The sequence below is a fragment of the Drosophila ficusphila genome, unplaced genomic scaffold (genome assembly GCF_018152265.1).
Source record: "Drosophila ficusphila isolate 14025-0441.05 unplaced genomic scaffold, ASM1815226v1 contig_470, whole genome shotgun sequence".
Lineage (NCBI taxonomy): Eukaryota > Metazoa > Arthropoda > Insecta > Diptera > Drosophilidae > Drosophila > Drosophila ficusphila.
The window spans coordinates 2,426,405-2,439,334 of record NW_025064389.1 but is presented as its reverse complement, the minus strand read 5'-3'; the positions used below and the strand labels follow the sequence as shown (position 1 = coordinate 2,439,334).

Here is a 12,930-nt window from a genome sequence, read left to right as displayed (position 1 = left end):
TTATCTCGCCGGGGCCTCCAAAATGTTGAGTTAGCGAGCTTTTTCACTAACTATTTTTGGCAAGATAACACAAAGATTTATTTTAGGTTTATAAAAGTGTATTTAATTAGCTCCAACGGAAATTATAACAAGTTTTGTTTCAATTATTTCACTTATGTTTATTAAGTACAAGAGTTTATTTAGCGGCACAAGGGCGGCGACAAAATAATACGAAAGAATGCGCAGACAAACCCAAATTGGTTTGAGCGTTAAATGCAACGATCTAGCAACGATCTTGATAACGACGACAACTATTAAAGACTGTTAGCTAACAACGACAGATGATGACTATTTTTGGCAATGCCGATGCAATGCAGCTGCATGAGCTTAACGAAGAAGTAAGAAGTGATAAATGATAAGCGAAGAACAAGCGATGGTTAAGAGAATTGCCTCGCAGGGCAAGCGAATTTAAGAGAGTTTGCCTCGCAGGGCAGTTACAATAGTTTTTAGTTATGATGTTAGGAAAACAGAAGCGATGTTATTTAAGTTGTTTGGGCTGGACCAAACAACGAGTTTTTCCGGCGTTAGCACTTCAAGGCTTTCAGCGTTTTTTGAAATTGGACAGAGGGGACATGAGTTAAGGATAGCAGAAATCTCGTAGGCAAGAGTTCTCAATTCATCGAGGGATAAGATGGATGGACCGACGACTTTGTAGAAGTGAAACTTGGCCGATTTGACAGCGGCCTCCCATAGACCACCGAAGTGTGGGGCACGCGGAGGTATGAACTTCCAATCTATCCCGTCAGCTAGGCACGAAGAAGCTTTCGAAGCTATATGTTGCTCGCTCAAAAATATTTCCTTCAGCTCGCCTAACTCGCTCTTGGCGCCGACAAAGTTAGTCGCATTATCATTCCAGATAGTTCGCGGACTGCCTCTAAGGCTGATGAACCTTCTCAGAGCTGCTATGAAGGAATCTGTGGTGAGGTCCTGGACGACTTTCAAGTGAGCGGCCTTCGTGGAAAAGCAGACAAAGACGGCGATGTAGCACTTGTGCGGTGCATTGTTCCGGGACTCTGCTTTATGATAGAATGGCCCACAATAGTCGACTCCTGTCGTATGAAATGATGGGTTAGGTTGAACTCGATTCGCTGGAAGATTACCCATGACGTGCTCCCAAGTCACAGGCCTCATCCGAAAGCATCTAACGCATTTGTTGATGACGCTAGCCACGAACTTCCGACCTCCAATCGGCCAATACCTTTGTCGTAATGTGGCAAGCAACGCCTGCGATCCTGCGTGCATGTATTTTTTATGGAAATACACGATAATTGCTTTAGTGACTGGATGGTCCTTGGGAAGCAATATCGGATGCTTCATATAATAGTCCAAGTTTGCATTTTGAAGTCTTCCACCAACGCGAAGTAATCTATCGGTGCCAAGAATTGGCCTCAGCGAAATCAGTTTGCTCTTCTGCTTACACGGCTTGCTCTGGCTAAGAAATCCATACTCCTTGGCTTAGTGAATCTGCTGGATGTTCCTTAGAAGAAGTACGGTCCCCTCATCGGAAAGATGTCCATTTGAAGGTAAAGGCTTGGACCTGCAATTCGAAATAAATCGATACACGTACGCAAATACACGCTGCAACTTATCAAACGAGTTAAGGAATTTGTAGTTAACAGAAATGTCAACGCACACGGTTCCAATTAGAGTCGCGGAACGACGCTCTTGAAGATCCTTTGCTACATCTAGCAGGGAAGGCCATTCCGGTGAGTTTTGCAAAAGAAATGGAGGTCAATTAGCCCAAAGAGAATGCTCCAGCAATTCTTTAGGGGTACAGCCTCGCGACACGACATCCGCCGGATTGCGGTTAGTCGGAACATAATGCCAGGACATTCCTTTCGTCTCCTGAATTTTTGCGATCCGGTTGGATACAAAAACGTTGAACTCCCTCGGAGGTTGCCGAATCCACGCCAATACGATAGATGGGTCCGACCAGCAATGAAAGGCACAATCGAGATCTATGGTTTCCTTGACGCTTACGATAAGCTCTGCCAATAGAAGTGCTGCTGAAAGCTCCAATCTTGGAATTGTTAAGGCCTTCAACGGGGCCTCTCGACTTGGCGCAGAGTAGATAAGCTTTTGTGCCTTCATTGTCCTTCGACCGCAAATATAGGCAAGCTCCATAAGCTGATGTGCTAGCATCGCAGAATCCATGCAACTGGATGGTCGCTTGCGGACGCGTTACGAATCGTGGAAATTGTAAGTTTTGGACGATCGACAACTGAGAGGTCAACTCCCCCCCATGACGAAAGAATGGGCTCTGGCAATAAGTCATCCCAATCCACATTAGACTTCCATAGAGATTGCAAGAAGATTTTAGATTTAGTAACAATTGGCGTTATTAAACCGAGTGGATCATAAAATTTGGCTATAGTTGACAATGCGATTCGTTTGGTGACTCTATGACCTGACGATATCGACGCATTTCCGCGAAATGCCAATGCATTTGCGGATTGGAAAATGTCCTCACGACAATAGATTCTTTACCTGACGACGAATTTCTTTCACCTCTTCAATCGTTTCGCCCCCAGAAATTAAATCATCGACATAGAAATCTCTACGAACAATCTCTGCTCCAATTGGAAGCGATTCCTCTTCATCATAAGAAAGCTGATGCATGGCTCCTTTAGCCAAGAAAGCAGCTGGCTTTGTTCCATAGGTCACCGTGTTTAGTTTGTAAACACTCAACTCATCCGATGAGTTTTCTAGCCAAACGATGCACTGCAAAAAATCATCCGGGTACGAAACACGTAAGCAGCGGTACATCTTGCAGATGTTTCCACAAAGAGCTACTTTAAAGAATCTGAAGCGAAGCAATATGTTAAAGATTTTTTGCTGAATGATCGGCCCTGCGAGAAGTAAGTCATTCAAGAGTATTTTGATCTCAACCAAATCTATGAAGCTGCAAGCACTGAGGAGCAACATCGGACTCACACGCCATTGGGGCAGGTCGGTTTTGCGACATGCACTCTGCCTCATCACGCTGTACTAAAGGAGCAGAGTACCACCACCAAATTACGCTTGGTCTATGATGTGTCTTGCAAAACTTCCAATGGCCGTTCTCTCAACGATGTCCTTTGTACAGGCCCCGCGTTGCAGAATGATCTTGGTGGAGTCATACTAAACTGGCGCATGCATCGACACGTTTTTGCGGCAGACATCCAAAAAATGTACCGATGCATAGACATGCACCCGGATGATGCCCAGTTTCAACGGATTTTTTGGCGAAACGAACAGGATCAAATTCAGGAATATTGTTTAATTACCGTGACCTTTGGCACTGCGTCGGCTCCATATACGACCATCAGGATTATGCATCAGTTAGCTCAGGATGAAAGTGTGAGATATCAATTGGCACAACATGTACTGCAAAAAGAAATATATGTTGACGCCGTTCAAAGTGGTCATGACACCGTTGATGGAGCTATTAAAATTCGAGAGGATCTAATTGCTGCACTTCAATCAGCTGGCATGTGTCCCAGGAAATGGGCATCGAATCATCCTGACTTGCTGGTTAACATTGCGCAAGAACATATGTCGAATTCAACAATTTTAGAAGTTGGCAATCATGATTCAATAAAAACACTTGGTTTGTATTGGCATCCTTAAAGAGATTTTTATGGCTTTCATATAAAATTCAAAATCAGTCAAGAATTTACTTAACGAGCATTACTATCCACAGTGGCCCGGTTGTACGATCCATTAGGATTTATTGTGCCAGTTATCACAACTGCCAAAGCAATTTTGAAGGACGTCTGGAGTGTTAGTATTGAACGCACTGCTGGAGTTTCCTCGCCATTAGAGTGGGACGAAACACTTCCTCGAGATTTACGAGAACGCTGGAACGATTATATCACGAGATTACCAGATGTCAGCTATATGAGGAATATACAATGATTCTTCTTTGGGAAAAGAATGCCTAAATAAACACCAAAATGGCGCATCCTAATCATTATAACTGAGTTTAATAAAGACAGACGGTTTCACGACAAAAATCAGAACTTTTGAAAAGTATCTGAAATTCCCGACAGTTGGCGGGACACAAACAGAGCTACCAATACAAATGTTGCAGTCTGGTCACAAACATAAAGCACAGATAAAAATTATAGTCATAAAAAGTAAGGGATACAAAAGATGCACAAAAGTTCAGATACTAAAAAGCGTGCTGTGGTTCTTGGAGAGGAGGATGGTATATACACCATTGGGCAACCCACAACGAAAAATCTCACACAACTACGACGATAAAACCTGAATGCATTCAGTTTTTGGAAACATGCCCCAAAACTAGTCCACAGATAATTACACAATGCAGAAAGTGTCCACCAGTAGCATGAGTTCTTCACATATTAATTATCGACTTTGCCTCAAACGGAATAATTCAATGTTGTAATGCCAAGACCAAATAACCCATTCATCATTGGACGCTGCACCACTAATTTTGAAATTCTAACGACGGCTTTGTTATACTGCGATATATTGACCAACCGGTTAAATTAAAAAATTGAAAATAATAAAAGCTAAAGCTGAGGAATTCGTGGGAGGCAGATAATATCTACAACAGGTTTTGGATCGGGCATCACAACCTAGGTAAACAAAAACAAAAACATTATCCTTCGTCATAAACGATACATCTAATCATACTCAAATCCCATTTTTATAAGATTTGAAGTCTATCCACAATAATTCGGAGCCCCTAATTATTGTGAATAGACCAAATGACGACGAACAAAGGTCCCGGTTCTATGAACTTAAACCCAATACCTTGCACTCACAGCCAACTTCGAGCCACAACCAGTACAAGGCGCCTGGTAATACCTACAAAACAATCTTCGCTTACTTACTAACTTTATTACACCTACGCGAATCTAAGCCTATGCGCTGAATGATAGTTTAAGATAGAATCTGATCATAAGTAATTCAGTTTTCAATCCAAACTGCTAAAGGCTGCCCATCGCAGCTATATTCCATTTGTATAACTCACTCTACCGATATTCTTAAGAAATCTAAAATTGATAACATTATAAAAATTTCACATATTCATTTTATGCTTTTTGTGTGGTATTACATAACGACCCTTATTTTTTATTAATAGGAAAGTTTACCCGCCCTATTATATTACTAAAGAAGTATGACGACAACCAGGAATGGTGGGAAATGTATGATTATTGCGACGATAAGTTTCACGCGGATATTTTGTCTTCACTACCACTAAGTAACTGTAAAAATGGAATCGTCTTTTATGTTTTTAACGATAAATCTTTTCCATCTGCTATGAGCTTTTTAGAAAAAACAGGGTATGTCATTCCTAATATTTTGCATTTCATCTTTAAACAATATATTTTAACATTTCAGGATAATTGGACTCTATACAACATTTGTCTATGTTGTTTCCAGGCTTATAAGGTCCCTTATTGCAAATAATCATAGGCGCATTATGTTTGAAGATTTACCATACGTCGATAGAGTTTTAAAACTGTGCAATGATATTTATTTAGTTCGAGAGACGCAGGAGTATCGACTAGAGGAGGACTTATATGGAAAACTAATATTTCTGTATCGATCTCCAGAAACCCTTATAAAATGGACACGATTTAGGGAAGATTCTACAGAGGAAACTTTTAGCTCACATTAATATTTCCGGCAAGATCAAGCTACATATGAAATTGATTCCAACCAAAAAAAAAATAATAAATTGAACACAATGACTATGTTATGTTTAATGGTTATGGTAGTTGGTGAGGTTAAAAAAAAACTTTTTTTTGGGCCAAATCAGATTGGATTACCTAACTTAGTTTGCACTTGTTCAAAGGGACCTGTTGGCTGAAGCAAGTTTTTGATTTTTGTATTTGTTAGAATTAAATTGAATGGAATAGATTATTATGAAGTTGAATTTCGAATTCTAGTGTAAATTAGTTTAGGGCCGGAAGCGCAATAAAGCTTTCGTTCGCTCTCTGCGAGTTCGCCCCGTCTTCGCCAACCTTCGGTAAGCTAGGCTTAAGTATGGTTGTGAAAAAGAATATAATCGTTGAAATTGAGTCTATTCGAGCGCACGTACATATTTTTCGTTTCGTTTCGGCAAGAAATAAATTAATTAGCCACCCACAGTTTTCGGTCTTTGTTTAAAATTTAGAAAAACTATTCCAAATTTTCATGGCGCCCCGGGTTGACTAAATTAATTATTTAAAGGCAACAAATTTTTTAAAGTGACAGTGACACATAATCAACAAGTACATGTGATTTTTCTTGATTTATAAATAGCACAAAAACTAGAACATTTCATGTAAATTACAAAGTTGCCAGCGACGTGTAGAGTTTTTTTTAATTAAAAAAAAACAACAGCTAGCAACAGCGCTCGCGAAATGCAAACACTCTAATTCGACATTGCTGCCACTGACGTAGGATACCCTGCGATTGTTCGATTTGCAAGAGGGAAGTGGCAGCTGGATTAAAAGATCCGTACGAAGAACCAAAGGGATTTGTGCCAAAAATTGAAAGCATATTATGACAAAAAATTAAACATATTTGTCGATTGTCTAGTGCTGAAAAAAATTTCACCTCGCTTTCAATTCTCGGCACTTATAGTATGTACGATATAGTACAGCTAGAATTGCATGCATAATGAAATATAAAAATCACAAATAATTGCAAAAAGTAAGAAAAGGCAGTTAGTAGTTTATGTTGAGAGGGTGACTGCCCCCTATACCCCTGGCCTTAAGCTCAGTGGCCGAATGCAAATAATATGACGGCGATAGCCGGAGTAAAGTTTATAGAGCTAAGTGCTCTTTATTCAAATAATTATAAAACAGAACTAAGGAACTAAGGTGTACGAAAAAGGGAGCTTAGTCGGAAAATGCTGACGATCGCAAAATGAGCAAAACTCACCCTACCGGGAACCAATGGGACCTAGGCACGGCCCCCAAAGACGGGTATGCTGAGTCGGCATCTAAGATCCAAGAATCACCCAAGATTTCTACCGACTGTTTGTTACCCCTCAGTAGTGATAACTACTCCCCCCTTAGGAGTAAGACCGTTTTCGGTCGTCTTAAATATTTCGACAACCTGTCGCATTTCCCATGCATCTCGTCTTCTCCTCCACATGAGATGGAGCAGGATGAAACTGCTGATTAAAAAGCAGTCCAGATATCCCTTAATACAGCCGACTTTACTTCATTTTTGGGGGTTTGGGTTGTTTCCAGGTTTTGGCTGTTCATCCTCTGAAGCATTGGTTATGACCGATAATGTTTAGCAGGGAGAAGGCCGCCAAGCCCACAGTCTTTCTTATGCTTTCACGCCAGTTCACGTATTTGGTTGCCTAACTTTGTCGTGTTGGTTTTTGGTTAATGACCGAATGTAATGTTTTATTATATTCAATGGTCGCCCGCATAACTAGCTCCACTGTATCATTAATTTGCTTATCCATTTTGATGCTCCTCGCTATTTCTGTTAGGGTGCTGTGAAGGCGTTCGATTTGTCCGTTTGAACTACTGTGCAGCGGGGTGTATTTACAACCTCTATGCCATACTGACTTTTGAGTAACGATGTGATCGTTTCAGAGCTGCAAGACGCTTCGTTATTGTCGTTGTACGAGTATTTGAGAATAACTTTATTAGTTGGATAAAAGGGATTTTTACGTCTACTATTGCCCTAGATACTATTAGTTGTGCTATCGCAAATTTTGAGAACTTGTCGATGGCCGTTTAAAATAGTTTTTTATCGGTGGAAATATGTCAATATGCAGCATTTCGCCAGCCGATCATCATCGCGCGGAAGTTGTAACCTTCTTGAGCTCTCCTTTTCCAACGGCTCGCCCCATAAGACACACTACGCCACAGGAAATCATGTTGCAACTGAAGGCCCTACAACTGAAAAAGACCTCGGGACATGACTGCATTGATAATCGAGCGGCGAAGTCTTTACCACGCAAAGGAGTCCTTGGCCTCGTAAAAATTTTTAACGCCATGCTAAGCCTAGGGTACTTTCCTAAGCTATGGAAGCGTGCGCGGATTGTCATGATCCCCAAAGCTGGAAAACCTCCCACGCATATTGAGTCTTATCGCCCAATCAGCCTGCTGGCAACCTTCTCCAAGATTTTTGAGCGCATCCTCCTTAGCCGACTGATGGATCTACCACAGGTAGTGAATCACATACCGGCCCACCAATTTGGTTTCAGGAAATCCCATGGCTGCCCTGAACAGGTGCATCGTCTGGTTAACCAGACCACACACGGCTTTGAGCACAAGCTGTACACCGTCGGCGTTTTCCTCGATATCAAACAAGCATTTGACAAAGTATGGCATGAAGGTCTTTTATACAAAATAAAAGAGCTTCTCCCTGCGCCTTTCTTTGCCATCCTGAGATCCTTTATATCTGATCGGACCTTTGATGTGGCAATAAGAGACTCCCATTCCAGCGTGTGTGAAATCAATGCTGGGGTTCCACAGGGAAGTGTACTTGGACCCTTTCTGTACACGCTGTACACTGCTGACATGCCGGCCCCCGACAGCAACAATGATGACGACTCCGCTGCGAAGCTGCTCCTGGCCACTTATGCTGACGACACCTGCACGCTAGCCTCCCACTCATCGCTGCAATCTGCAACAAATGCAGTTCAGGTCTGGCTCCATTCTATGGAGAACTGGACTACGAAATGGAATATCGCCATTAACTGCGCTAAATCCGCCCACATGACCTTCGCCCGTCGGCACAGTACTTCGGCTGGTCTCACATTCAATGGTGAAGACATTACCAATGTCACTTCCCATTGCTACCTAGAAGTACATCTGGATAGAGCGCTAGTATGGCGAGCCCACATCTCGGCAGTCAAATCCAAATGCCTGCAGAAGCTACAAAAGCTTGACTGGCTCCTGCGCTCCAGAAAACTACACTTCTCGAATAAGGCCCTTCCAATCAAAGCCATTATAATGCCTACTTGGACGTACGCCATAGAAGTATGGGGCACTGCTTCTAAGCATCAGCTTGAGAGGCTTAGAGTAGTGCTATCACGAGCAGCTCGGCGTGCATCCGGGCTCCCCTGGTACGTTACAAACGTAGCCATCGAGAGGGACCTTGGATTATTATTTATCGGGGACCAAATCAACCTACACAGCAGTCGTTACGCTGACAGGATCGTGACACATCCAAACTCGCTAGCGAGTGACCTAGCTGAGCCAATTTCTCTTCGACGGCTGAAGAAGCTACATCCCACCGATCTCCCTACTCGTAGGATTTTATACCTAATATTATATGTTCTCACTTTTTGATTCTCACTAATATTAATTGTTACTTAGTATTTAAGGCTACTTTGTATCCATAAACCATTTTCTCGTAAATAACGCTAGGTTAAGTTCAGAAGGCACTGAACAGATTCCAGTGAATAAATGAAATTTAAAAATGAAAAAAAAAAAAAAAGCATTTCGCCAACATATGACGGAATTGGAGTTACCCCTAGTTCTTGTTTTTTGGGGTGTCTGTCATACTTTACAGTAGTGCTTATTTTGCAAATTGTCACTTCCTCGGTCGCTAACTTGGACATTTTTGGAAAATAAAAGTCGAGAAAGACTTGTTTGATATTTTCCTGAGCAGCTCTGTGTGCACGATTGAGCTCTGCGCTACTTATTCTGCTCACTTTTATCAGAAATGTCTGACACAAAGTTCTTGCAGTGCCAAAATTTCGTAGCTTGAAAATTCGATACTAATGCATGTTGAATGCGAGCTAATGTTGGCAAGTTACAATAAATAGCGTTTCTAAAAGACTCGATTTTTCCGTGAAATGTATAATATGGCAGGGTTTATTTCCAAAAATTATAAAGTATCGCTTTAGGGAATACTTTGCCTCTTCTAGGATAATCTGATTTCTGAAACAATTTTAATGTTTTTCCGTTGTTTCTTATCGTATAAATACAAGATTCTTCACTGTGAACTGTTGCACAATCAGATTCGGGTTCGTTTTAGAGGGTATTGATGTTTTGTCGCGAAAGGGCGTCGGCGAATTAATTTTCTTTACCCGTATATGACTTTTGCGACGTAGTCATTTATAAATGCTTTCCAACGCTTTAACTTGTCAACGTTAGCGGCTTATGCTGTGTGCAGATTCTTATTTTCCGAGTGCCATACAAATACTACCTTAATTTTGCCCAGACTATAGCGATTAACTCTCTTTCATTAGTTGCGTAACGGGTCTTGCAGTCTTTAAGGGTTCTGGATATCATCGCTATGGGTTTTTGGTCTTGCGACAGTACAGACCCGATGCCGTAAGCTGACCCATCGGTTGTCAGATCGAACGGTTTCTTAAAGTCTGGGTATTTGAGGGTGACATCTGCTGATGCCAAAATGTTTTGAAGTCTATTGAATGCGTCTCTTTGCTGATCGTTCAATTTATTTGTATTTTCCTAGACATGTGTTTACTTACGGAACCGTTTTCTCCCTCAAGGCCAGGTTCCTCTGAACAATTTTGAAAAAAATGAAAATTTTTTTTTTCATAAATTGCTACTATATACTTCTCGAAATAGTATAAAAAAAATTTTTTCGTATTTTTTAAAAAAAAAAAAGGTATATAACCCCTTAAGGAGGTTGGTAAGTGGCATGGCTATTGTAGCGAAATTCTTTATGAAACACCTATAATAGCTGGCGAGTCCTAAGAATGATCTTAAGTAGTGAGAATAAGCTTGTCGGTTCTGTGTAAGCCCCGTTTCGGGTCACTACGAAGCCGAGGTATTAGACACTTTCATTAAAAAAATGGTTTTTTTTTCGAGATTGTCATATTGGCTTGGCTTAATTTTTTCAGGATAAAGTCAATGTAACTGACATGCTCTTTTTCGTTTTCCGAAAAAATAATGACATCGTCAACATAGACGTAACATGATTTCCCTATCTGCTCTTTCAATACGGCATCAATTGTCCTTTGAAAAATGCTACCAGCATTTTTTAATTATAAAGGCAAACGGCAGAATTCATACTTGCCTCCGTTGACTGAAAATTAGGTTTTTTCGCTGTCTTGCTCCGCGAGGAAAATTTGGTGCTAGCCGAATTTGAAGCCAATAGTTCTTAAGTATTTGGCTTTGCCAAGGTTTGCCAGTATTAACTCGATACTTGGCAAGGGGGAATTTTAAGGAATGGTTTTTTAGTTCAGTTTCCTTGGGTGTGGGTACGTTTTAGAGTACACTGGGTTGCTATCCTCAGTGGAATAGTTGCCACCACATTTGAGTTGTACTGCAAGGTTTGAGTTGCTTCGAAAAAGGCTTTAGATCTTTTTTTACCATTTCGAAAAACTTCTGGCTTCTGACTCTGGAACGACTACGTCCTTTATGTTGGTAAAGTTTACATTATCGCAGTCAAAGAACTGCAGGTCCTCGGACACGGGGCCATACAACATTTTTTTAAGTTTGCATATTAAGGGTGGCTCCCACTTGCGTTAGCAAGCCGAAGTCTATGATCCCGTCAAATGTTGTTAGGGAATCTAGTATAAAAAAATGGGGAATTTGTTCCCAAGACGCTTATTTGGCACTTTTATCTATGCCGGTGAGGCTACTCGCGTTATGTTTTTGATCTCTTTTACGGCCTTTATATAACTCTTCGCTGCCCCTGTATCAATAAGAATTGTTAAAGTTCTCCCAGCCAACCGTCGTTCGATAAATGGTAGCCGGGACCGCTCTTTAAAAAATTGAGAAGGTCATGGGAGTCGACCGAGTCGCTGTCGTCTTCGATTGCACTCAGCGCGGCTACCGCAGCGTTATCATATTCTTGGTATTTAGCACCAGCGGTCTGCTCGATGTTGTCAAGCCGCTGGCGCCTTTGTTCAGTTATCCTATCTGAGGAGTTTGGTCTTTTTGAATTTTTTGCCTGCGTGTTTTAAGGTTGTGTATCATTTTGGTTTTGTTTAAAGTGTGGCTGTTGCTTGGACTTGGAAGACGATGGGTTCCAGTCCATGGGCTCTGCTGCCTGACGTGGATTGCTACGGTCGGCCCAGCTCTCTGGCTTACGCCCAGAGCCATTTTGTTGGTTCTTATCTGGTGTTTTTTTAAATAGTGTGGATTCTTTTCGGTTCCTTGCTTATCGGGAGCGCGGTACTGAGTCTTACGAAAGTGAGAATTCTGTGTCTTCTGCTCCCTTGCCCAAGCATACGTTGTCGCGAACTGGCTTCTTTCGATGCTGGCTTCAGCCTCCCTAGCTAATGCCAATGCCGAAGGAAGGTCTTTTGGCTGTGCCGGGAATGCGACTGCCCTCAGTTTTTTTTAGGCCTGAGATAAACATACGGAGGGCGTATGCCCTTACCTCAGTAATGACTCATTCAATGTCGTGGGATATGACAATTTTATTGAGCTTACGCTCAACCTCGTCATAGTATTGTATGAGGCTTTGGTCACTTTGACGAACCGCCTCGAGCTGTTATCGCACTTGCCGCAACGAAGTTTTATCTGCGTAGGAGCAGTCTTGCCAGATTGGCATCGAAATTGAGTCCTGATTATGGTAACGGCTTGATAATGGGCACAATTGCTCTGGTAATAGCTCGTATGCGTCCGTGGCAGATTGCCTCCACGCTACGTACTCGTCTTGCTCACCGTTAAAATCTGGTACTGACTTAGTTCCGTGGAGCGCTATATCGCATGGGGGTGCTCCTGGCTGTACTGAGACTCTTTGGTAGGCCTCCACCTGTGGGGGCTCTACGCTCAAGTTCTGTAACTGCATATTAGCGGAACTGCTTCCTGTTGAGCTAAGGCGCCGTGAACAATGTTTTGCGATTCGTTCGCGTTCGTTATGTCTTTTTGCTCTTCGATTTTAGCCCCGGATCTCTTTTTCTGCACTATCACTCACGACTTCCTTTTTAATTTCTCTATGCGGACCTGGAAAGTTCATTAAAAACATGAAACCAAATGAAACGATTTTCAGCATGCA

The 12,930-nt window shown here is 41.8% G+C and overlaps 1 protein-coding gene across 1 annotated transcript; it reads right to left on the bottom strand.

Moving 5' to 3' along the window:
• Nucleotides 1-489: 489 nt before the first annotated feature.
• On the bottom strand, nt 490-1,143 carry LOC122320351. The gene has a single exon (XM_043208544.1). It carries the CDS (start codon nt 1,141-1,143, stop codon nt 490-492), a length of 654 nt encoding a protein of 217 aa, XP_043064479.1.
• Nucleotides 1,144-12,930: the final 11,787 nt, after the last annotated feature.

What these genes read in the sequence shown, in the direction of transcription:
- LOC122320351 (XM_043208544.1), bottom strand. Translation starts at nt 1,143, where the DNA reads ATGGGTAATCTTCCAGCGAATCGAGTTCAACCTAACCCATCATTTCAT.